Source organism: Crotalus tigris, unplaced genomic scaffold (assembly GCF_016545835.1).
Source record: "Crotalus tigris isolate CLP2741 ecotype Arizona unplaced genomic scaffold, ASM1654583v1 scf7180000017726.370058, whole genome shotgun sequence".
Taxonomy (NCBI): Eukaryota; Metazoa; Chordata; class Lepidosauria; order Squamata; family Viperidae; genus Crotalus; species Crotalus tigris.
Genome location: NW_024096594.1, coordinates 31,745 through 59,268, shown reverse-complemented (window position 1 = coordinate 59,268; position 27,524 = coordinate 31,745). Strand labels below are relative to the sequence as shown.

Genomic DNA, 27,524 nt, shown 5'->3' with positions numbered 1-27,524 from the left:
AGGCTCGCTGGAAATAGTTGCCAGCCTTAGTTAGCAAAGGGTTTTTTTCTCCCCCCCCCCCCCGTCTCATTCTGAAACCTTTGTTGGCTGGAAGACTTAACATCTCTAAGTTTCCCCAGAATGCATTTGCCTCCCTGATGATGTTATTATTGGCTAGGGCAGGGGTAGGCAACCTTGGCTCTTTTATGACTCGTGGACCTCAACTCCCAGAATTCCTGAGCCAGCCATGCTGAGGGAAAAGGGAGAATTTCCAAGCTGAGCCATGTTGGCTCAGGAATTCTGGGAGTTGAAATCCACGAGTCATAAAAGAGCCAAGGTCGCCTACCCCTGGGCTAGGGGATGTGGCCTCCAGATCCCAGTTGCCTACCAGCTAGTTATATTCTCATCTAAACATCTACTTTTGGAAGGATCTACCAGCTTTCTGAGCAAACATTCCTGATCTCAAAATATGTACTACAGCGACTCACCTCTCTCCAAAATCCTGGATATCTCACCTCATATAGAAAATTCTCATTCTAAAGAATTCAAAAGTATGTATTTTTCACTCCATAGTCTAGTTAGTTCAATAAAAGATATTGCTCAGCTGTTGCAAAACCAGTTTTAGTGAAGATTATAAGACTCCCTCAGAAATGTGTCTGTTTCAACAGTCACCATGTGTCATTACTATCCTTAATGGCCTTCAGTTCAACATGGCAGCTTCATTAGGAGCCAGAGAGATTTCCCAGTAATTTATCACCGGGTACATTTATCTTCCAGCCTCGGCAAACAAGATACAAGTTACACTTTTCTCCCCCAAAACTCAGTGACAAGAAGATTCTAAAAACAGATTTTGCCAGGCGTTCATTTCAAGCCGGTTTCTGCCAGTTCAGCAATTTTGTAAACCACAGGAAAATTCTAGGCATTTCGAGACTGTCAGAGGAATCAGTCTGTTCCAAGGGTTTTTTAACGGATTGCACAGAATTCCTAAGGGATCCAGCCTTTTGTCAGAACATGAAGTCAGAACATGAAGCAGAACATGATATTCTGCTGGAAGATCATCCATGCTTTTCCACTTTTCTGGCTTTTGGTTCCAGGTACTACGGCACATTCATAAAACATCAAAACAAACGCTGAAACCCATACTTGCAGCCCCATCTGGGTAATGAAGACTTATGCTTTGTGTATTATAATTCAGATATCCAGTCCAGTTATTTTTATTTTCCTTCTGCAATAACACACAGCTTATACTCCAAAACACACCAAGTAGAATGTTTTTAAAGGGCAGGGATATGCCAGAGCCAGCTTTTAGACCAATTATCCATAGATGAAACTTAAAATGTGTTAGTGAAAGGCTGATTTTTTAAAATCAATCTTTGTCCTTTGTCAACCGCAAACTTCTCATGCCATATACAGATAGTTCTCGATTTATGACCACAATTGAGCCTAAAATTCCTGTTGCTGAGTTATTAAGTGAATTTTGCCCCAATTTACAAACTTTCTTGATACCGTTGCTAAGTGAATTGCTGCAGTTGTTAAGTTAGTAACACAGTTGTTAAGTGAATCTGGCTTCCCCATTGACTCTGCTTGCCAGATATTCACAAAAGGTGATCATGTGACCCTGGGACATGGCAACCGTCATAAATATGAACCAGTTGCCAAGCATCTGAATTTTGATCATGGCACCATGGGGATGCTGCAATAATCATGTGAAAAACAGTCATAAGTGACTTTTTTCAGTATTTTAACTTCAAAAGGTCACTAAATAAACTGTTGTAAGTTGAGGACTACCTGTACATGTGCTAGAATAGCCCTTCCAATAGCCCTTCTCCTATCTGCATTGCAGTCCTTTCAGCAGTCCCAAGAAGATTCCACACCCGTTTGCACTCTGATTTAGGTGACTCTGAGGATACAGATACCGTGTTTCCCTGAAAATAAGACCCACTTCTTTTGACTGAAGGAGCAGCTTCATTCTGCAGCTGCATCCCAGCCTGCATTTTGCAGTCAGGCCTTTCTGGAAGGCCTATGCAGCCGAGTACCGAGCTATGGATTCAATCCATAGCTCAGTTCTCGGCTGCAGTGGCCTTCCAGAAAGGCCTGTGACTGAGAAATGCAAGCCTGGCTGCAGAAGATTCCTCAGAAGAAGAAGTGGGCCAACGAGGAGAGGCCTGGGTGCAAGGTGAGTGGGTGGGGGGCATGTAGGGCAGCTCTACGCCCACCCTAGTTTGATTTTTTAGGTATGTGCCTTGCCCCAAAACTAAGGCTTATTTTTGGGATAGGGCTTATATTAGGCCCACCCCCCAAAAATCAAGCTAGGGCTTATTTTTGGGGTAGGCCTTACTTTCAGGGAAACGGGTAAATCCCCAAGTGGCCTCAATGACTCTCAGAATGCTAACAACCAGATGACTGAGAAGAATATACAGTACATCCTTCCATTCCCCACCAAACAGTTGGGGAAGAAGCTTCTTGCATGAGGAGTGAATTATATTTTCAAAGAAAAAAACCACGAAACTCCAGTTGCCTTTTAGAAAAAAAAAAACACTTTTAGGACAGCCCCTACCAAACCCCAACCAACACACCCCAGCATCTGCTGCTAGAAAAATTTGCCCCCCTGTATACATTGAGGGGCTGATTGAGGTGTCAATAGCAATTAATTTTTCTGATCCTCAGTTGCCTTTATTTTTCTTGCCGATTCATTTATATGGTTCTGCTGGGACCTGTTCTGCGTGGTAGAAATCTTTTCCTCCTTTTTTGGAGGTTTTTTTTTTCCCCCATCAAAGTGGCACTGGGTAGAGAAAAACCATTCCATCTGCTTTGCAACAGAAGTTCTAACATTACAAAAGATTGCTGCAGGCAACTACCTATAATTACCTACATGCTTAAGGCTGAAATGGTAATCAGCGCATCAGATGAGGAAATAGTCTATAAATAGCTGTTCCTAGGCCATATCATGTACCCAAAGATCTTGCACTACACTCACAGGTTGCTTCAGTTCACCGACAAGGTTGCTGCTGGTTTCTAATGTCCTCCCAAACCTGAAACTGTGCCAAGAAAAACCTGCAGTTTGCAACCTACACTGATTAAGTGAAAGAACAGCCACAACAAGATGCTTGCTTCCGATATTGTGTGCCTCTTCTACCTATTAAAGGAAGGGGACAAGGAGGATGGAAGTTCTACCTCCTGACTAGAGCCAGTTTGGTCTAATGGTTAGGGCACCGGGCTAGAAACCATGGAATCGTGATTGGGTGGGTGACCTGGGCCAATCATCTTCAACTCATCTCATAGGGTTGTTGTTATGGGGAAAATGGGAGGAGGAAGGAATGTTGGATAGGTTTGCTGCCTTGAGTTATTTATAAAAAGAATAAAAGTTGGTGGCCCTGTAGTTAGAATGCAGTATTGCAGGCTAATTCTGCCGACTGCCAACAGTTCGATCTTGACCGGCTCACAGTTGACTCAGCCTTCCATCTTTCCGAGGTTAGTAAAACGAGGATCCACATTGTTGGGGGCAACAGGCTGACTATTTACAGCTCAGAGAGAGCTGTAAACCACTATGAAGCAGTTCATACAGTAAGTCTACGTGCTATTGCTATAACTATTAAAAATGTTTTTTTTTTAAAAAAAAATCATTCCACCTTCTAGACAGTTTGGCAGGTGTTGCACTTTTCAAACTAAGTGGAAAGGAGGAAGGTCTATGCCCTAATATCACTGAATGCCTTGTCCTGTGCTTGCAAATAGCCTTTAAAATGAAAGGGCAACACTCTAAGCCAGGAAATAGTCTTTCATTCAGGAGAAAGGATCATCTCCCCAAACCAAGTTAGCTCACTATGGTAGCACAAGTCCTGCAGCTGCTGTTTTCAAATTCTCTTTTCCTTCCCTCCACCTCTGAGCAAGCTTCTTAATTGCACAACTGACCCTACAAAAAAACAAGTCTACTTTGAGCCAAACTGTCTTGAAGCCCCTGCTCCCCATTGCTTTGTTATACACCATTTTGAGCCATGATGCAGCTAGTTGAAATTAAAAGGCAATTAAGATATGGGGGGGGGGTAGGCAGAAGCCCCCGCTTTCTGCTGCCTGTTTAAACTGCACCACACAGCTCCTCACTACCCTCTAATTATACCCAGGGTGACAGCAGCTTTCAGGCTCTGCGTGCATCCGTTAGATCTGCTTGACTTGGTGCCTACGAGAGCTCTGAGACCTGCTCTGTAATTTGCCTGCTGCTGTTACTCACTATTAGCAATGTGGGGTGGGGTGGGTATTTATAGAGCAGCCGATTGCTGGTGGGATCCTTGTGAAGTCATTTGATGAAATACAGGGGGGAAAGAGGTAAAGGGGCAAAGGTGGTCACGTAGGCCTGCACCTTCCTGGGCAGTTCCCCGAGCCAATTAGCCAGCCAGGTATGGGAGGTTGTTTGCCATGAGCTTGACAAATGTCATTTTTACAAACCCAGGCACAGTAGGCAAGGGTTTGGCTAGCTAATCTAAAGAAAAGAAGAAATAGGGGAGACATGATAGCAGTGTTCCAGTATCTGAGGGGCTGCCACAAGGCAGAGGGGGGCAGATTGTTCACCAAAGCACCAGAGGGAAGGACAAGAAACAATGGTTGGAAACTGATCAAAGAGAGAAGCAACCTGGAATTAAGGAGAAACTTCCTGACAGTGAGGACAATCAACCAGTGGAACAGCTTGCCTCCAGAAATTGTGGGCACTCCATCATTGGAGGTTTTAAAGAAGAGACTAGATATTCACCTGTCTGAGATGGTATACGATCTCCTGCTTGATCAGGGGGCTGGACTAGAAGATCTCCAAGGTCACTTCTATTCTATTCTATTCTATTCTATTCTATTCTATTCTATTCTATTCTATTCTATTCTATTCTATTCTATTCTAAAAATGGCATGAGGAAATGAGTGACCTTGTAGCCTTGGGGACTCAAAGACATGGCTGCATGCAGAGCTGAGAGTCCTATCTAGATTCTGTTATGCTACTGCCCTCCTAACCCAGTGGTTCTCAACCTTTTTATATGGCGACCCCGGTCATAAGGATGCGCCGCGCATGCGGGGGCGGCCCCCATGCATGCCACGCATGCGGGGGCCCCCATGCGCGGCGCGCCCCCATGCGCGGCGCCGCCCCCTGAGGGAAAAAAATGGCGGATCGCATTATTTGGCGACCCCCGTAGAATGGTCGTTCGACCCCAAATGGGGTCGCGACCCACAGGTTGAGAACCGCTGTCTTAACCCTTATTATAACAGAGAAGGCCTTTCTCTGCTGCTCTTCTTTGGCTTTCCGTCTCCACAACAGCTGACCTTTGTTAGCTGGTTCTCGTCTAGTTCCCTGCTATTTCACAGCATGGGTTTTCCAGCCAACACTGACTCTCCACTGCCACCCAGGCAAGGGAATTTTTTATAGAGTCCTAGATATCCGTCCTCAAACTGAAATGGAGTTATTGGCAAAAAATAGATCTTTAAGTTGGCACAGCTAAGAGCAAAACTATTCTTCAGTTTGAAAAATAGCTGTCAATTAGGTTGATCCAATTCTCAAGAAGGGATTATTCTACAGCCAGATTTGAGTTGCTGAATTCCATGGCCAAATATTGGTGCTTCCATCACTTGTCATGTCATGAGAAGACATGTATACAACACATTGCTCATGTTTTGTTTGACTGTCAATCATATGCCCCTCTTGGGCTTAGATACTTAACATCCTTATTTGAAAGAACTGCCCATTGGGACTTGAATTGCAAATTGTCCTATTTCCTCCTAGGAACTAATTATGCATTGTGAGCAGAACTGCTAAGCTTATAGTTAAGGCAGTTGAGCTAAGAACCTGTTATATCAACAGATCAGGGTATCCTGTAAAGATGATGTATTTACCTGAATGTTGATTCTTTGTATTCACCACATATGTATTTTATTACTGTATTATCTTTTATCTATTTTGCTCATGAATTAGGACCTGTATTTTTTTTTAGTTTTGTATTTTTGATATGGTTGTAAGCCTAATCAGTTGACAAACTAAACTATTAGTAGACTGCCTCATTTACCATGCTTCAGAATAAGCTTTGATATTTTCTCCACCCTGTCACTACTCTACGCTCCATGCTATTTTATAATCGCACCTGCACAGATGAATACATCAACATTATTTGCATCTTGTAGTATAAAACTGGTGCAGAGGATTGTTAAAACATCAGCTGGAGATTTTGATTCTGCATTCACAGCTATTCAACTGGAATATAAAATCTATTAGCCCCCAACAGTCATACATTACACATCTATTGCAGAAACAGAAGGATGGAAACTACTCGTTTTGAAGAGAAGCTTCTAATTGTTATGACTGCAGGAAAGAAACATGTTGTATAAGAGATACTTTTAGAGCAGCCATGGCACACACAGCTTTAAAAAAGTTTAAAATACAATCAATTATACTGCACAGATTTACCAAAGAGGGAGTACAGGGCAAAACCCAAAGAATGTAAGCTATCACAGGGAAATGGTTTTAGAGAGCCAGTTTCATGTAGGGCAGCGTTTTTTAACTTTGGCTGGCTGGGGAATTCTGGGAGTTATAGTCCCCATGTCTTAAAGTTGTTAAGATTGGGAAACACTGGAATAAGGGTTCAGGTATTGGACAAAAGCCAAGGACAGCCAAGCTCAAGCTCCCAATAAATCAAAGTTCACTTTGGACATCACAGTGTTCTTATTTAGTCGGAAAAAATTAAGTACACTCATGTATGTTTCTGGAGAAAGGTGGGAGGCAAATTTAACAAAGACATTTTAAAAAGTAATGCCTGTGTAAGAAAGTCTAATGCTATGTATCTGTCAATTTACACTATCATTATGTGCTACCTGGAATTTCTTTAAAATATGGTGAGAGTGTGAGGGTGGTCAATTGCCAACATTTTATCGGTCAATTTCCATTCAGGACATCCTTTCCCATCTTAATTTTTTTTAATGTAGCCTGATGAAGAAGGAAGAAGCCACCATATTTGCTGTTACAAGAACATTTCAAAGGGTGTAATAATGGGCAGGATAAACCCATTTAAGTCCAGTAGGCTTTAATTGTAGTCCACTGAAGCACTAGGCTTTAAAAAGAAGAGTAACTAACTGTGTTTGTGTTGCTGGCATGTGCAGCTACAAAATTTGCTGCTGAACTGGCAGTTAGTGTTTTCTCACACTGTTTTTTTCAGACATAGTACTTTTTGCCAAATGCTCCAGAGTCTAGAAAGCAGAGTCCATCTCATATGAGTGCACTTTAAGTGTTGTACTTTAGGCAGGATCCCACATAGACTTAGCATAATGGATAAGGCAGGGCTAAGCAACTTGGAAGGGAAAGGAAAAGCATTCCTTTGGAGTCCTCCCCCCAAAAAAAATAAATCAGGGAGTAAGCACACACCAATAAAATGAGAAGACTCAGTTTCTGTGAAGATGCATAAGAACAAAAATCTTCATTGAAGACTTTTTCAAAGAATTGCTTCTCACAGTACTGGTGCAATATATTTATCAATAAAAGGGTAGAAAACATTGCCAAGAAAAGTAGATACATTTTTTCTGGGTACACCCAGCCCATCATGAGCAATGTCAAATCTGATAGGTATCTTTGTTTCATTCATGAGGAAAACGAGAATGCTGAATCAGTGTCCTTAACTCCCAGGGTAAGAGTCTTCAGAATAAACTTGATCTGCTATTTAATTGATTATATTTAAATATTATATTATGTCACCTATCTTTTAATGAATTTAATTGAATGTATTATACTATTTTATACAACTTTTGTACTATTTTCTTGGCAAAGTCAACGCCACTGTCTTTTTTCACATAGTAAAGAGGCAAGAATATCTGCAGTTAACACACAAAGGCTCACTATTTTTGTTAAAAGACTATCTTTAACATCTTTCTTTTCCACTCCACATTGTAGCAAAGACTATGTTCCTAAAATAATTTTAAAAATAAACCAGCATGGCCTTAAATGTCAGCTCCAGTAGTTAAAATTTTCTTTCACAACTAAAATTGGCTTCTACCAATTTAGCCAGCTTTTGTTTTGTTTGATTATTGTGCTGTCTTAACTAGTTTAACCTTAATAATCATTTCTTTATAAATCTTAAGATCCTAATGCCATATTGCGAATTGTACTTGGAAAATATAGAGTGGTGAAAATAGGTTTTTTTCTTTCTTTCATAAATGCTAAAGGCTTGCTAGTAGTTAAAATAAGTACAGTACTGTAGTCATTTGAATGCAAGTTCTAATATCTGCGTGGAGCTGTCCTGGGTCCTGAATGCACTATTTTAGTAAGCTAAGATACTGTTCCCTAAATTTAATTCTGGAAGAAAATGTCTTTTTTCCCCCAAAACTTCTGGTTTTATTCTGTGAAGCAGCCCACATTTTATAGATATTCCATTTTAAAAAGAAATTATATATATATAATTTGATGGCTAATAACACCTTTTTTTTTGGGAGTAGCACCATAAAATTATATATCAATGGAAAGATAATTTAATCAAGAAAGGAATACAACAAAGTTTGTTCAATTATCTGTACTGTATTCTATGAAAAGTTACAGCCAAATAACCAGAAAAAGGAAGCACACTTGTTTAGGTTGATATCAGGTAACTTTCCTTTATCTGATTGTAGCCAATGAGCATGAGTGTTTAGAGAGCCAATCAGCAAGCAACCTGACATCATTTCAGCAACCCAAGAAAGTCTAATTTAAACATCTGCAACCTACACCCACATTCCATCTTCTGACGGTAACTAAATGAAGAACTCGTCTCTTGAATATCAGCCACTTTTCTTCTCCCTTTCCCCTTTGTTTTCCTTCTTGTCAAATGAAGAATTTTTGAAGAATAGAAAAGCTTGCACAGAATTGATACCTTTGGGGATTTGGAATAATGGTTGATGAATTATTGTTAAAACTGAACTAGTAGCCATCAACATTGGCAGGGTTTGTTTTAGTCCTTGTCTTAATCTGTCATGAGGAAGCATGTGTACATATTCACATAAACTTATAGTGATATAAAGCTATTGAACATGAACACACCATATACCACAGCAAGCATGGGATTCAAAGGCCAACTTATTTGCTAAAATGTCCCCATTTTTCAATACCTCCCATTTTCTGTAGTAGAAATCATGTCCAACTACTCTAAAGTTACATTCAGCCTTCAGTGGTGATTTTGATGGTTGACAGACTGAGGAGGAAAGATATGATGGGAAAGCTTTGTTTTGCCTATGGCTTAATGCTTAAAGACAGTTTCCCCAATTTTTTTCCACCAGTAATGTTGGACTGCAGCCCCAACAATTTTCAAACAGCATGCTCAGATTGAAGAAAGCTGAGCTAAGCTTTCATCCTATATGTTCAAAACTGTGATATTATATAATGAAGGTGGGGAATAAATGAATAAATTCATATTTTTCTTCAAGTTGGGAATTAGTTGGTTCCCAAGTTTATAATTTTGGAATTAAATTGTATTTTTTAATATATCCCCAGATTTTGGCAATTTCTTTTAATTGTATCAGATTACTGCTTTTGTTTTTTTAATCACACCATTATTATTTTATAGATAACTCAAGACATTGAACACGCCTAATCTTCCTCCTCCTATTTTCCTTATAACAACCCTGTAAGATGAGTTGGGTTGAGAGAGAATGATTGGCTGAAAGTCACTCAACCAGTCTTAATGCCTAAGGTGGAACTAGAACTCACAGTCTCCTGGTTTCTAGCCTGATATCTTAACCACTAGAGCCAGGGGTAGGCAACCTTGGCTCTTTTATGACTCGTGGACTTCAACTCCCAGAATTCCTGAGTCAGTTGAAGTCCACGAGTCATAAAAGAGCCAAGGTTGCCTACCCCTGCATTAGACCAAAGTTCCTGTCACAGTTTGACCCAGTTTTCACTTGTGCATGGTGTTCTAGGACCTTAGCATTCTCATTCTACAGCTGTAATGTAAGACTTGAACAGAACCTAGAACGAGAATGCTAAGGTCCCACAATACCATACACAAGTGAAAAACCTAACAATAATCCAATACAATTTAAAGGATCATTAAACATTGAGAAAGCATAGTAAAATCCCATTAAGCAAGACTGCATAGCACAACAAATTAAAATGCAGAATGCTAAGAAAATCAACAGATACTGAAATCAAAATTAAATAAACCTGGAGTGAGGAAGAAAGTCTAGAATGTTTTCTTTTTAACAGCTTGGCATGGTGTCAAACAAGATAGCCACATAAATTTCCCTAGGAAGAACTTTTTGAAACAGTGGCGACTTCACTGAAACAGACTCTTTCACAGTAGTACAATTATAGCCTTGCCATGTTATTGCCAAGAAGGACATATGCATGAAGTTACCAACAACTGACTTGAGGAGTTGAAGGAGATTACGTTTTTTACATGTATTGACTCTGAAATCACTCCACTGTGATTTCTTCCATTATTGCTGCTTATTATGGAGAAGTAGCTCTAGTTTCTCAAATACTTTGGCCATCTAATGAGAAGGAAGGACTCACCGGAGAAGAACCTAATGCTGGGAAATATTGAGGGCAAAAGAAGAAGGGGACAACAAAGAATGAGGTGGCTGGATGGAGTCACTGAAGCAGTAGGCGTGAGCTTAAATGGATTCCAGAAGATGGTAGAGGACAGGAAGGCCTGGAGGAACATTGTCCATGGGGTCACGATGGGTCAGACACAACTTCGCAACTAACAACAACAACAAGCTCTAATTTCAGATATGCCATCTTTCAGGGTCCCCATGAAACGTTGAGGTTTCTGTGAGCTTGGGAAATTGAGTAGGTTCAGAAGAAAGCTAGCACACATTTTATAGGACATCCTATGGAATGGCTTTCAGGACTCTATACTCACAGCTTCTTGGATTTCCACCCTGAGCCTCCATCTCCTCATTCTCTTCAGCTATACCAAGAGGAGGCTTTGCTGATTCATTTGCGCAGTGGTGGGTTGGATTTCTTATTTTATTTCATCATAAAAATAATGGCAAGAAGGTGGCAGGGCATGAGTTAGCTGTTCCTGGTGCTCCTTCCCATGGCAGTTATAAAGTGCGTGCTCATTGACTGATAGAGAGGAAAGGAGGATAATTGTGGAGCAGTGTGAAAATGCTGCTAAGAATCAGGAGAAAGGATCTAAGGATAGGCTTTGAATTGATATATGATATAGGAGAAGAAGTGGCAGAACCTGGGGCTGGAGGTAAAAGTCTAGAATCCATACAGAGCCACAAGTGGACTAAATCCAACCCCCTTGAATTCTGTTGACCCTTTTCTAACTCCATGTAGATGCTAACCGCTAGTTGAGGATATTCCTGTGCACAGACATGCGTAGTAATAAATCAGCTTAATTGGAAGACGTGTGGACCATATCAGGAGTGCAGGCAAAACAGGTTACTGTCTGTGGCATTAGCTCACCCAACAAAAGGAAAAGGCTATCTTGGAACCAAATATTAGAATGACCAGAGCATGGGAAAGGATGGGAACAAACAGCATAACTCTCAGCCTTACCTTAATAGAAGATCAGGTGGCAAACCATGTCAGATAGTGGATGGAGATTCACAGCAGTTTACTACTTTTCTATGTTAAATAAATAAATAAATAGTGTAACACCTGGATGTAGAAAACTCATGTTTTACATTAGCCTTGTCTCCGATCTAACAGTTTCCTACTTGCAAGAACTTTAAAAAAATATTTGTTTATGGGAAATGATGGAGCTGTGTAAGCTTCCCACATGCAGCCTAAAATAGCTCAGACTGCAAGGCCCTCGTCTTCTCAAAGAAAATGCTCTTGACCAACTGATTTATCACATTTTCCTCTATTTATAAGCAGCACACAATGCAGGCAGGCGTAAGAAATCTGCAGCTTCCAAAGCATTTTAATAATTTCCCATGCCTACATTATTCCGATCATGCTGCCAGAAAATCTCTCACATATATAAAGAAGAAGAAGAAACGCAACAAAAGGAAAACCCCAGCCCTCCACAGGTGCACTTCAGCAATGCTCTCTTTATGTCTTTGCCTCATTCCCTATGTTCTCAGCTCCAGAAATCCATGTGAAACCCTAGCCTTCGCTGGTAAAATACATTTTCCACTGGGAGAACAATCAGGGCTGTGGATAAGAAATAAAAGTTGACTCCAAATGGCCAAGGTAGAGGCATATAATATTACTAATGAAGGCAAATATACATGTCCCAGGATAATGTTGCAGGATCCAATCTAGGTCAGTCACTGGGACCAGACGTTGAGTCTTCTGAGCTTTTGGACTTATGCTGGAGCCCATCCTCAAGGAATGTCTAGCACAGGGGTCTTCAAACTTGGCCCTTTTATGACTTGTGGACTTCAACTCCCAGAATTCCTCAGCCAGCATGCCTAGCTGAGGAATTCTGGGAGTTGAAGTCCACAAGTCATAAAAGGGCCAAGTTTGAAGACCCCGGATCTAGCAGAAGGTGTTAGAAAGAAGTTCTACATTCTACACTCTGTAGAGAGAATTTCCCACAGGAAATTCCCTTCAGCACGAGTCTGAAAGCTCAGAAGACTAAACCTTTGGTCCCGGTGACCAACCCAGATTGGATCTTGTTTATAATATTCCAAGCTCTGGTCATTTCACACCAAATAATTACTGGACATTTCCCATTAAGGGGGTCATGAGCATTCATCCCTATCCAGCAGAAGTGTCCCATTCTGGAAGCAAACGTAACACTTTTTAAAAAATCAGATTTGCTGAACACCACCTGCAAAGCTTTTTTGGACATCACTGAACTATGTGTAGCTAGCTACATCAAGTAATGCTAACAATACAATACTATACACATCTTTTTCAAAGTCGGTCCCATCCAGTCCAATCCAGGACTTTATTTTAGTAAAGTGAATACAGGAATTGACTAGTGGGTTGTGATTTTCTGCTTCAGGGGCAATAGGTGCTTCTTCTTGAATGTTTAAGCAGAACAAAAAAAAGGGGGGGGGCTATTTCTGAAACTTGCCACTCTGGCACCTTCCCTAGCAGATGCAAGATGTACAGGTTTCTTCAAGATACAAGTGATTTAATGAGTGATCAAAGTTACAACAGCCTTCCCCAAAACCACATATAACTATGTTTTAAATTTATGATGGCTGCGGTTGCCCTGCAAACATTTGCCCTTATGATCACAGGAATGCTACAGTGTCTCCCTATCTCTCTCTCACCAATTCCACATGGCCAGGCCACTGCAGTGCTTTGGGTCTCCTCTCCACACACCCATCACCCTTACCTTTTGAAGCACTCCTAATTTCATAATGGGAAAGGAGAGTAGGCCATGTGTCCCTGGGCTGAGTGGCGGTGACAAAGCCACCATTTTGTCCCACCTGCTTGTGGGTGGGGAGCAAATGGTGGCCTTCAGACAAACGTCTTTGTTTTGCTGCCTTAATGAGGTCTGCACAGCACTACAGAAGCTTCTGAACATTGCAGAAAGCTTCTGCAGATCTGCGCAGACCTTGTTAACACAGCAAAACAAAGCAGTTCATCCCCAGGCAGTATAATGTAGTGGTGACCCAAATACAGCTGCCATTTTGTGAGCAGCACAAAATGATGGCCACTTCCAGAATTGTACCATGCGGTCACGCAAAAAAGCAATCCATTCTAGCACTTGGAAGGCCTTGGAGCTCTTCAGAAAGTAAGAGAGGAGGAGAGTGTTTGGCCTGCTGGGATGGGAAACTGGCCTAAGGCCTGGGGGGATCAAAGGGGCGGGAAGTGGAGTATGGGGTGCCTTGGGGAGTGGAAGAGGGCGTAAGGAGGGCCAGGGCAGGTGGCACCTAGTTCTGTGCTGGGACTCTAAAGGCAGACATGTCAAAAACAAGGCCCGGGGGCTGGATGCGGCCCACAAAGTGGTTTCATGTGGCCCATGAAGCCATCCTGGAAACAGTGAGGGAACGTCCCCCACTGCCTTGGCCCTGGCCCAGGCGAGCCGGGAGCCAATGTACAATTTTGTGGTGGCCATCTATGCTGAACCGCATTCAGTCTTAGCTCCATAAGCTCCCACCCCCACCCCGCATGGCCTGAGAGGAACAGTAAGGCTCCTCCAGTGGACCATGCCTTGGCACTTGCCCTGATCCCATCCCCTTCTGCCAGAGACCCTCAGATCTATCCCACTCCTCCCCAGGCCCCCGCAGGCACCTTTGACGTGAACGATGTAGAGCTGGACACACCCACCCAGTACACCACACCCACTACATCCACGCCCACCCAGTAGGCCACATCCATCCTGGCCACACCCACCCAGCCTCCTGAGGGCAACCACAATGTCTTAAGGCTTCCCCCACTCCTGAGGCACCCTATAAGTCCATTTAACAACCTGCCCATTCCTTTAATGAATCACTGGGGAGACCAGGGATTGGGGGGGGGGAATCATTAGATGAGATGTTTTCCCTAATGACTGTCATGACATGTGACAGTAATGGGCAGGCTCCATTATGGTCATATCTTGAGGACTGCATGTAATTCTTTGGAAGCAAGAGACATTTATGTTGTATTACTCTATTATGATGTCATACATTCATGTAATTAAATGTGAATTTAAGCTCATGCTCTTCATGCCACATTCTTTCCTCTACCAACTTAACGCTTCTTCCCCCCCAAACAAATGTAGAAGGTGACTAAGAAATGAAGCTACGGTAATCAAAATAGTAAATCCATCAGATTATTGAATTAAACACACATTTAAAGATTTCAGGCTAGCACTGATGATGTTACCTAGTTTGGGTAAGGAAATGTCTGCAAGGAAACAACCAAGCTCAGAGAGCATCCAAGGTGCCTCATTTCAAGTCTGAGCTACAAATATGCTCTTCTATCGGTTAAAGATTTCTGCTCTCCCCTCCCAAATTACAGTTTAAGTACAATTACAGTCAGTGACATATCACTTTATCCTTCTGCTGTCATCAGCCAGGGCAAAACCTCTCCACATTTGTGCCAGAAGGCCAGCAGAGAAATCAGAGAATGGGAAAGTAGGCCTGTCTCCCTTTCCTGCAGAGCAGAGCAGTGTCTAAAACACAACATAAACATGTGACTTCAGACAGAAATGCTATAAAAGATGAGATGTGTGTTTAGGCCATCTGACCTGTGAATACACTGCTTTTGTGCAACATTCGTCCCCACAATAGATGGCTTGCCAAGACTGTCTTCTCCTATCTCTATAAACATCACAATAAATAATGCCTCTATAGGTAGATTATTAAAAAATACAGCTCTAAACTCAGCATTATAATTTCCTCACCATTGTAGAGGCTGAGACTTAGAAGAAGTCCCTTTTCTAAGGATACCTAAGGAGGTTTTCATTTTTTAACTGCTGAGTCTTTATAGTATATTAAATGGAAGTTGGAATTATACAAACTCTGTAGCTCTGAGGTTACTAGACAAACCTACAAGCAGGGTCATCACTACTCTGCCAATTGTTGAGAGATGTGTACGCTTATAAAATTAAGACATATGGACAAAAATATTCCATACTGAGCCTGGAAATCACACAATAAACTCTTATTTTATATCTGGTAGTTTATTATTGGCAATAAGAGAGGAGAGAAGAAGCATTTCTCAGTAGTTGGTTCTGATTTGCTCTTAATCTTATGCATTCTTACCTGGAACCAAGCCCCATTAAACACAGTGCACCACGTTTGCAGTGAAAACTTGCACAAACTTGCACTATTATACCTACAGTATTTCACATGGTAGGTAATGAGGCACAGCCTCTATTTATCTCATTAAGGGAGACATGATAACTTTTTAACTACTAACCCATTCCAAGATTGGGCTAATTTATCTAGTGATTATGAAAGAAGAAAGAGATAATATCAGCTCACTGAAAACCTGTAGGATTTCAAGTGTAAACTAATGAAGAGTCAGCCTGGATCTTGCTAGGAATTCAACCTCTGCAATAATGAAAGAAGATATACAAGAGAGCCAGTTTGGTGTAGTGGTTAAGGAATCAAGCTAGAAACCAGGAGATGGTGAGTTCTAGTCCTGCCTTAGGGATGATGTCAGCTGGGTGAGCTTGGGCCAGTCACTCTCTCTCAGTCCAACTTACTCACAAGGTTGTGTGGGAGAAATAGGAGGAGGAAGGAATATTATGTGTGTTCACTGCCTCAAGTTACTTAATAAAGGCAGGGTAAAGCGTAATAAATAAAATAACATATATAAATCCCAAATAATCAAAATATTCTTTATTTTCTACCTCTGATATTCCTGGAGAATTAAAAATAGTTCACCAGGGTAAAGTTTTTCTCACTCAATTCTAGAATTTGGGGAAAAACAGAACCCTCATTTGTTATAAAGCCCATATTCTAAACATTGAGAGACTGCCAGGGTGCAATGGAAGACTGTATCTCACTATGCTGTTTTCTCCTCCCCCCCCCCCCAATTCAGGAAGCGGTGCAGGACAGAGAGGGAAACAGATTGCTTCAGTTAATGTTCAAATTACACAGCAGGCCAACTGCAACAATATTTCTAAGGACTATATGGGAGGGTAATTTATTTATAGACTGATGCAGATGTTCTCCCTTCACCACCTTCCATGTCTGGAGAAATTTGCAAATGTATTCCCCTCCAAGTCCTCTCTTCAAATGCCCAGACTGATTTAAAGATTAAACATGCTACAAAGGCACGACCTGATAATTTAGATACAACAGATTCAGAGGATTATTATTTTAGGAACTCTGACATTAATAAGTCTAAGTGTGCTATTTTGGATGGCAGCATATTCAAACTACAGCCAACTGCAGAAAGCTTTGCCAGGTTGTTTCTTAAAAGAAATTACATCTTTAGCTGAAGCATGCATTGCTGAAATACTACTGGTATATAGCCTGCTACACCCACTGCCACAGAAATGGCACCCCTAAAATCAAAGTCAACCAAAACAGAGATTTAATTTGCTCAACATTACAGGTAGTCCTCGACTTACAACAGTTCACTTAGTGACCATTCAAAATTACAACAGCTCTGGAAAAAAATGACAATTTTTCACACTTAATGACCAGGGGTCTTCAAACTTGGCCCTTTTATGACTTGTGGACTTCAACTCCCAGAATTCCTTAGCCAGGCACGCTGGCTGAGGAATTCTGGGAGTTGAAGTCCACAAGTCATAAAAGGGCCAAGTTTGAAGACCCCTGCTTATAACTGTTGCAACATCTCCATGGTCACGTGATTTACATTTGGATGCTTGGCAATTGACTCACGTTTATGACAGCTGCAGCGTCCCAGGGTCACATGATCCCCTTTTGCAACCTTCTGACGAGCAAAGTCAATGGGGAAGCCAGATCCACTTAACCACCAGGTTACTAATTTAACAATTCACTTAACCAAGGCGGCAAGAAAAGTCATAAAACGGGGCAAACTCACTTAACAAATTTCTCACTTAACATAAGTTTGGGGTTCAATTGTGGTCGTAAGTCGAGGACTTACCAGTACTTGTTACAGGATTCCCTGCTCAAAGAAAGAAGGCCTATCTCTGGTGGTCCCTATTTGCAGGTTATCCCCCACAAGTGGAGCACCCGTGGCTTTCCAGGTATTGCTCTGCCACAAGCCTCAAAGGCCTCCTGCCAAAATGGCCACTGGGAAGGACAACCAGTTCTCTGTGTGGATGCCACTTCCGGAAGTCCATTCTGGGCCTGGGCAACAAAAAATTAACTACCGGTTCTGCCGAAGTGGTGCAAACCAGCTGAATCCCACCACTGAACTTGTGGCAATAACTAAATAATCTTGTGCCATTTTTTTAAAAATTTCTCATTTGCAATTTTACTTAGAAAAGCAGATTTGGCTTCCGCTGCATTTTCTCTAGCTGCAAACTGACTAGGCTTCTGTTATGAATCCTGTTTGGGGTGGCATGTGTATGTGTCAAAGACATTTTAAGACAACAAAAGGGAAAGCAGACTGTAGCCCAGGGTCTTCTTTGAAAGTCTATCCCACTTGGTGATGACTGTTTTATGACTGGATACGCATTGCATAAAAACCCCAAGATTCCCTATGTATCCAAGGACTGAAAAATATGGATTCTCCGCTTTGCAAAAAAAGAAAAAAAAATAGTTTGGATCCAGTTACTACAAGACTGCCTTCAACTATTTCTTCTTGTTGTTTTTTTGTTTTAAAATGTTTCCAGCATTCTGATTGTAATATATTTTTTTAATTGTAAGCCACCCAGAGTCATTGACTGAGATGAGCAGTTATAGAAATTGAATCAATAAAGAAATAAATAAGTAAATCTATTTGAATCTGAGCTTTAAGGTTATCTTTAAAGCTTATTAATTTCAATGCAGGTAATTCTCAACTTGCAACGGTTCGCTTAGTGACCATTCAAAGTCACAAAGGCACTGAGAAAAGTGACTGATGCCCATTTTTCACACTTAACAACTGTTGTAGCATCCCCACGGTCATGTGATCAAAATTCAACTGCTTAGCAACTCATATTTGTGACGGTTGCAGTGTCCTGGGGTCACGTGATCCCCTTTTGTGACATTTTGACAAACATCAATAGGGAAGCTAGATTCACTTAACAGCCATGCTACTAACTTAAGAACTGCAGTGATTTACTGAACAACTGTGGCAAGAAAGGTCGTAAAAGAGATCAAAACTCATTTAACAACTCATTTGGCAATAGAAATGTTGGGCTCAATTGTCATAAGTCAAAGTCATTTGTATTCCCAGTTTACTGGGATGAAGGACAAGATCCTGGTGGAGGCCCTGTTAATACCCAAGGTAGCTTGATCTCTCTCGTCTCTGGTGTGTTTTTATTTGAACTGATTTCCTTTTGAGCATAAATGTTCCACAGTTTCCCCTTCTAAATGCTGTCTTTTTGGGATTAAATCCCCCACCACCCTTTTTAGCGCTGCTGAAATATAGGTTGAACCAGGAATTGCCTGCATGCAAAGGATGTCTCACATAAACACAGACATACAATGTCAGAAGAAAATACTTCCAAATATGTCTGTTTATAAAGCCAATGGTGTAGCTTCTGGTAAGCTCCTTGCAACATGATGGCTATGGAAAATATATACACAGTAGTCCCTGCTTATGCTCTCTCTTTTATATTTAATATTTTAAGAGATTCAAAACCCAGGTCATTTAGTGACCAACACTATTAAATGCAGAGAAATTGGAATACAACAGGTGTCCTCAACCTTGGCAACTTTAAGACTTGTGGACTTCAACTCCCAAAATTCCTCAGCCAGCAAATTTGAAGTCCACAAGTCTTAAAGTTGCCAAAGTTGAGGACCCCTGGAATACAGGTAGTCCTCAACTTACAACAGTTCATTTACTGACCATTCAAAGTTACAACGACACTGAAAAAAGTGATTTATGACCATTTTTCACACTTTTGACCGCTGCAGCATCATTTGTATTTACATTCAGATGCTTGACAACTGGTTCATATTTATGACAGTTGCAGTGTCCTGGGGTCATGTGATCCCTCTTTGCAACTTTCTGACAAGCCAAGTCAAAGAGGAAGCCAGATTCATTTAGCAACCGTGTTACTAAGTTGACAACTGCAGTGACTCACTTAACAAACAGGGCAAGAAAAGTCGTAAAATGGGGCCAAAACCCAGTTAACAAATTTCTCACTTAGCAACATAAATTTTGAACTCAGTTGTGGTCGTAAGTCAAGGACTACCTGTGTAAAGCAAATAAATTTTATTTATCCAGAAAGTCTGTTCTTCTCAAAGGACCAGATATATCCTGCGGGAAAGAGAAAGAAACTAAGAAAGGATGGAAAAAGGAGATCCTATGACTATTTGAGCAAATGTTTTTCAAAAACTGAGGCTCCGTCCTCAGTTTCCTTTCCTCCCATAGATAGCTGGTTGCAGAAAATAATATATCAGTGTTGACCACCTTTGCAGGCATTCATTTTTTTCAGCCAGCCTACTTAAGCTAATTTTCCATAGCCATTATGTTGCCAGGGCCTAACTAGAAACTACACCATTTGCTTCATAAACAGAGATATTTAGGAATATTTCTTCCAGATCTGTGTTACACTGACAATAATGGTTAGATCTTTCTTCTTTGGTTAATTCCTCTCAATTGATTGTCATTATTACATCTGATGTGTTTCTAGGAAAATCTTGCCCTGGGCAAAAGACATTTATATGGAGATTTTCATCAAATGAGCTTAGATCAGCCTTTCTGAACGTATGTTTAGGAAACACTGGGTCGACATCTCCCAGCCTTAATAGCTAGGATGCTTTATGACTCAACAATTCTAGAGGTCTCAGTCTGGGAAAGCCTGACTGAGAATGCATGGGGTATGCAAAATGGTTTCTCTAACCAACCATTGTTATAGTCTTCATTTCCAGTATCCTTCTTTGCTTCTACGGTGGACAGAGGGAAGTTGGAATGGAGGGACGGACAGAAAGCATTTCAGAGCCTGACCTCAGACCTTCTGCTCACTTGCCACGTGGTTGGGTTGGATTATTAAATAACCAGAGCCACTGGGTGTATTCAGTAAAAAGTGTGCAGTGGAACAAACCTTACTTAGTATGACCTGTCTACCGTGCATTATACATAAGAAAACTGGATTTATGAAGTAGTAAAGAATGGGTCCTCTGGGGAAAAAGGGACAGAGCCCCAACAGTCCTCTGTGGAAAAGAGAGTCACTACTCTCTGGTGGCACAGTTTCTCTAAGGGAATAAGACATGAGAGTTTCTTCAGAACTGAAAGATTAAACTTTGTGTGAGGACAGCACACACACACCCCAGAAAAAGAAATATTTTGGGAATATTTAAAAGGTAGAATATTATATTTCCCCAAAGGATCTTAAAGGCAGAGCCCCTCCCCCAAGTCTCTCTGCCCCAAACAGAAACCAGGTCTGCAGAAATGCAGATGTGATAATCTTGTCAGAAAGATTGGAGCCAGGAAGCTTGGATTGGAAAGACAAAGATCCCTAGAATCAACAATCCCTCACACCAAAAAAACCCAGTACAGGACATAGTCATCAGCCACACCCCGCAGGGAAGCAGGATATGATCTTTGGGACATAATAGGATTAATCCACCACCATCAGAACACCAGAAAGGCACACTCAGACTCAGGTCAAAGTTCATGCCACAGGAACAACTACAAACAAAAGCTCAAGGTATAAAAATCCATCACTCCCTACTACACGTGGTCAGCTTTTCCAGAGCCACGCTTCTGTCTGGCTCTATCCTTCAGTAAACTAAAACCTTCTTTCTAAAGCAATCTCCATTTTGTTTATTCCCAGCTTTGTTTATTCCCAGCCTGATGAAGATTTTTGATGAAGAGTTTTCTTTCTTTGGCAAGGAGGAGAGCCTTCTTAAGGTGGCATTCACTTCAGAGAGAAACTTGCTTCCCCTCCAACAATCTATACTTGTATACAGTATTTTACATTAGTCATTGATTGCATCTGTTTGTTTCCCTTCACATCAATAAGCCCTGTGAAGTAGCAGAGCCATGTAGACAGGTCCAAGGCAGCTAGTGCTGGAAGACAAAAACCCCATGGTATACCCTTCTAACCTAAACTATTTTTTTTATCTGTCAGAAATTTAGGGAGTTTAAAAACTCCTAATAAAGAGCCACAGAGGATAAAGGAATCTAAATAATCCCCCTATACCATTTCAGACAAATGTCTGTCCAATCTCTTCTTAAAAACTTCCAGCGTTGGAGCATTTACCACTTCTGGAGGCAGGTTGTTCCACTGGTTAATTGTTCTAACTGTCAGGAAGTCCTCTTTTCCAGGTATACAATCTTCTTGGAAGGTAAGCATTGATAAATATTATTCTTTTATAAAGGATCTCTACAGTAGTTTGATGCAGTGATTAAGATACGTGGCTAAAAACCAGGAAACCGAGAGTGTCACTAACAAGAAAAGTTTGGATAAGCTTGCTAGGCATTTGGGTGTCATATTTTGAAAATGTCTCAACAAATGATAGTCATTAAAAAAAAAGGACATGACCTGGCTAACTAATGAACCTGGCTAACTATCATGTAGATTTCAATCTCTGGAACACGTAATTTATTTTAAACATTTCTGTCCCCATATCACAGCAGAGTATATGTAAATACGTACTATACCTAGCAGTCCCAAAGAGCATACCAGGCTGGCTTGATAACAATGGATATTATAGTCTGACCCAAACATTTCTAGAAACTACCCAGAAATATAATAAACATACATTTATTTTTATAAGCATCCATAAATAACAGATATAAATGTCACTAATCTATTGGCCACAATCTACTAGGATAGCTGTCACCATTCTGGCACTTTCCATCTGTATTGGATTTTTTTGTTCCCAGAATTCCAACCTTCCAGCTAACATGGCTATAGGAAGCTCCACTGCATACATTTTATGGGAATGAACAATATTTATCCAAACAGACCTATGTTAGAAGTGCTTTTTCTAATGAAGAAAATCTAGCAAGAACCATCATTTCTTCCCCTCCTGATGATTCCAGGTCCACTTTTTTCCAGATTCACTAGCCTGGATGTTTGTCACTCAAAAATTTACAAACCCCCACCCCCACCCCCCAGTAAAGTTCAGCTGATTCTGCCAGATCAACTGTCCCATCTGTATCAAGCAAACCTGATTATTAGAAATCCCTAGTTACCTAAACCTACCTCCTCTGGATTATGCAAGAAGGATTCAACCAACAAGCAAGCTAATGCACTAACTCTTTCGGAGGGTCTCCTTGCCTGGATGACAACTGAACTCAGATTGCAATTCCATCAATTAAATAAACAAAGGTGCTTGATCACAAGACACAGTGAACCCAGAGGCTCTAAATTCTGAAAGGGAGAAACCTTGGGTCATTTGATTTCTAAAGTATTTATTTATTAAATTTATATGCTGTCCACCTCTAAGGCGACTCTACACTCAACAGACTGCCTACTACCACCCACTGCCTTAAAGCAAAAAGCCTCAACCTAACACAAACTTCTGCATAAAATGAGGCAAGAAGACTGGGAGGGAGAAGGAAATCCCCTCTTTTCTTCTTTAAGAGTCTAGCACAGCGGTAGGCAACCTTGGGTCTTTTATGACTCGTGGACTTCAACTCCCAGAATTCCTGAGCCAGCCATGCTGAGGGGAAAGGGAGAAGTTTCCATGCTGAGCCATGCTGGCTCAGGAATTCTGGGAGTTGAAGTCCACGAGTCATCAAAGAGCCAAGGTTGCCTACCCCTGATCCATTGTTTCCCCTCCTAATCAGAACAGCCCCTGTTCTTAGATTTGTAAAACCCCTGTCTTTACGAAAGAGGTTATTGTCTGGCTTTCAGAGCGGAGCCCTTTTGAACACTTGAGCTCTGAAGAGAAATCAGATCAAACAAAAACACACCAAAAACAAGAGATTCCAAAGGCATTGCAACTTGCTGTCTTTTTTTTTTTTTTTAATTTTCTCTCATTTGGATGGCACAGGGGAAAAAAAAAACCTCTGTAACTTCTGTAGAAAAGCTAGGCAGAGACAACATCTGGGCATGGGGGGCATGGGGGGGGCTGGCATACAGCTTTGATGTGATCAGGAAATTTTCCTCAATTTTGACTGCCCCCTTCCTTCTACCAGCTTAGATAGAGGTAGAAGCATGACGAGCAGCTGCGGGAGATAAAAAGAGAGATGAAATCCAAACGTATGACCCAACAAGAAACATGTTTGCTGATTGGACTATCTATAGCAGCACCTTACACGTTATGCAATTCCTGCTCAGAATGTATTTTTGTATGGAAAATACCATGCAGTCTAGATGAAGAGGGAGATGTGTGAGAATCAGCCAGATTTTTCTTAACTAAATGGCCTTAGGACCTGATGGGGAGGTACAAGTTGCAGCGTGAATTACTGAAGACCCAGTTCCACATATAGTAAGTGGCCTGGGATTTCTTAGATACAACAGATGAAGACTGTGCCGTAATTTTGCAATAAGTTTCAATGTTAAATGTGTTCAGTGCTTCAGTCTCCAATGGTGGGCATAAACCAGGGGTCCCCGACCCCTGGTCATGGACCGGTACCAGGAAGTAGCATGCCAGCAACCAATCCGCACAAAGAAGCAAAGCCCCATCCGCGGGATGCAGACAGCACACAAAACCATGCCCTCTCCAGTCCACGAAAAAACCTCTCTCCACGTAACTGGTCCCTGGTGCCCAAAAGGTTGGGGACCTCTGACATAAACCATAGACTTGTCACTGGATACTAATTTGAAGTTGAAATTTTGTTTCCTTCTCTTTTTGAAGCCAATGAAGCTCTGTTTTGATTTTTAAAAAGTTTCCTTTAAAGGTTGTGCGACTAAAGTATCTTTAGTTCTATTTCCTCATGACAGGATGACTCATCTTGGCATGTAGAGCAGGAGGGAAAGACCACGATGAGATCCATCTCCCCTCTTTCCCAATTACTCCCAAAATTAGCAATTAAAAAGTAAGGAGCATTATAACCCTTGTTTCCCATATATACATAGCACCTCTGCCTTTCAGAAAGTGCCTCCATTCTTCGGACCACAGTTGATTCTTTTATTTTCAGCACAGGAGGCTCCGAATTCTAGTTCTGCCTTAGGCATGAAAACTGGCTGGGTGGCTTTGGGCCAGTCACTCTCTCTCAGCTCAATCTACTTCACAGGGTTGTTGTGGTGGGGAAAACAGGAGAGAGAAGAAGTATTCGATCTGTTGGCGCCTTGAGTTACTTATGAAGGCATGATAAAAATCAAATAAATTTGTGCAGATTATTTGGAGAATCAAGGTGAAGGCTTAGTGGGTAAAGTTTGATTGGAGAAAACTAGGTTCAAGACCAACTTGTGAGTTAGGATTTAATCACCTTTCTATTATTATTGAAAGTAATCAGAAACCAGGAGGCTCCGAATTCTAGTTCTGCCTTAGGCATGAAAACTGGCTGGGTGACTTTGAAGAAAGAAAGAATGGTATCTAGCTACCATTCTAAGTAACTTGAGCTAAAATTATGATAATTTTTACAAGGGCAACAAAATCATTCTTCATAAAGCAAATTATGTGGCAGGAACATGGTTGAAGGTATTGTCCTTCCACACCCAGTTTCACAGAGTGCCCTTTTACCCAAGTTCCCATTTCACACATTCTACATATAATATCTAGTCTTTTGGTACCTGTATTTGCTGGCGCTCAGTTTATATATATATATATATATATATATATATATATATATATATATATATACACACACACATATACATATATATATATATATATATATATATATATATATATACAGTATATATATGTATGTATGTATGTATATTGTTGATGCGTGATATCAGAGGCCCATACTATATATTCCACTACCCACGCATTTTGTTCTCTAATAGGAAGCCAACTTGAAGCTTCAGATCTTGAGGGAACGACTGCAAGATATTTGTATTTGGAAAGAACTTATTTTGCTTACTTGGGCTTAAAAATGATGCATTGGGTCAATTTTCACCTTCAAGGATGTCCAATACAGGTTCAAAGATACTTCCTGTATTAATGACTGGGGGTGGATCTGTTTGATATGGCAATCTTTGGATGGCCAGATGCAAAGGCTGAGGTCTGCTATAGTCCTTAACATGTCAAGTGTCAAAGAGTTTCACTAACCTGACAAGATCCACCTGACAAAATTCCCCATGGATGCAGTTATTCCCGGCAACCTTAATGGCAAAGATCAAAAGTTCACGTCATATTCCGAAGGCTTCAAGAACCCTTCGCATTTTAGGAGCTCATTCGAAAAAATTCACCAGATCATCAGAGAACCGTGTGAGATCTATATGTGAGTTGCATGTACATCCTGTGCTGAGGAGCCATCACCTCTCACAGCTCCCCAGCATGCCTCCATTGCATGCACACACATGCCCTGGGCAGTAGGTCAACAAACAGATGCCACACTAAGGTTGAAACAATGGTTGAGAGAAGCAACCTGGAATTAAGAAGAAACTTCCTAACAGTGAGGACAATTAACCAGTGAAACAGCTTGCCTTCAGAAATCGTAGGCGCTCCATTACTGGAGGTTTTTAAGAGGAGACTAGACAGTCGCTTGTCTAAGATGGTACAGGTTCTCCTGCTTGAGCAGGGGGCTGGACTAGAAGACCCCCAAGGTCCCTTCCAGCTCTATTCTATTCTGTTCTTTCTTGAGAAGTACAACTTCATCGGACCAGGTTCAGGATTGTGGTAACAAAGGTGAAGGAGGATGGGGCTGAGAGAAAGAAAGGGAAGAAGAGATCTTTGATAGGAAGAAAGACAAGGAGAAACACCTGGAAGTGTGAGCCCTCGAGTTTCCTTATGGAAGCCCAGACAATGGGGGGGGGAGGAGGGGGAGGAGGAGGAGAGTAAAAAAAAAGAGTGGGAAGCCAACTCACGCGTGCCATCAAAGCGGGTTGCTATGGTATCCAGGAAGGTGTTTTGGGGAGCCAGGAGGCCCCTGATCACCGGCATTTTAAGACTTGCTCAAGGACACCGCCATCGTCCAGTTGTGGGGGGGAAAAAAACCAGAGGTATCGGAGAAGGGAGCCGAGACGGGCCCCTCGGCTTCCTCTCCCGGAGTTAGGGCAGGGCAACGGGGCTCTCTCCGCCCGCTGCTGCCGGACGGATTTGCGCCGAGGCTCCAGGGGTCGCCGCAGCCTCCAATCTCGCTGGCGCCCAGACGGGAGGCGACCGCAGCCGCGACGGCAGAGACAGCGAGGTCAGAAAGAGGCGAGGGGCGCCCCCCAAGAGCGCCGGCTGCAGCGAAGGCGAGCGGCCCCCCCTTCCCCGGTGCGCGGCGGCCGGAAAAGTCCTGGCGCAGGCTGGCCCCAAGTCCGACGTGACTCGCTCAGCCCTGCAAGCGGCCGGCCGAAAGCCGAGAGGAGGACGCCCGGGCGGCTGCTGCCTCTGGATCCTAACCGCGAGCTCCCCGCCGCCGCCGCCGCCGCCTCCCGCTCAGGCAGGGTCCCCATTCCCCTGGCGGTCCAGGGGCAGAGCCGCTTCTTTCTGGCGGAGCCCCGGCCGGAAACCCGAAGTCCCCGCAGCAGCGCCGGTCGATGCCTCGCTCTGCTCTGGCTGCCTTCGCATGTCCGACGGCGAGTCCCCCAACAGCCGGGCGTCGCTAGCCGGCCTCGATCGCCCGCGGCGGCATGCCAGGCGCAGCCTTTGGCAGTGCAGCGCCGCCGCCGCCGCCGCCCGCTCCTTCCCTGGCTCTTGGAAGCGCCGCCGAGCTCAAAGTTGCTGGACTTGGCGGCGAGCTACTCTTTTGCCCGCCTGTCGTACGGCAGCCACCGCGCTCGCCTTCGGAGCAGCCGTCCACACTTTCAGCCGCCCCGAGCAGCAGCAGCATCCAGCATCCTTAACTTGAAAGTTACCATAGCTACTGAAGACACACCCGGCGGCTCTTCCTTAAAGAAACAAGCCGCCTATCGCCCGTAGGGGATGGCAGGCTGGGTGTGGTTTGAGTGGCGGGGCCTCCTGGGCGGGGCAAAAGTTTCCTAGATCCATCCCAGAACGACAGGTACAAAACGGGATGGTTCTCCCATTTCAAGGTAATTTTAGGAAGACGATGAAGTCACTGAATGCCAATCTTTGGGATGAAAGGGAGATTTTACGTCAGTGCGTGCTACCTGCTGTAGCATATGCCA

The 27,524-nt window shown here is 42.3% G+C and overlaps 1 protein-coding gene across 1 annotated transcript in view; it reads right to left on the bottom strand.

Annotated features, from left to right (window-relative positions):
* Nucleotides 1-27,264, bottom strand: part of KCNH3 (potassium voltage-gated channel subfamily H member 3) — a 72,677-nt gene extending 45,413 nt beyond the window's left edge. Inside the window, exon 1 of the mRNA XM_039339010.1 lies at nucleotides 26,274-27,264. Coding sequence (XP_039194944.1) covers nucleotides 26,274-26,349 — 76 coding nt within the window. The 5' untranslated portion in view covers nucleotides 26,350-27,264. The remainder of the gene's footprint in view (nucleotides 1-26,273) is intronic.
* Between the last annotated feature and the right edge of the window lie 260 nt (nucleotides 27,265-27,524).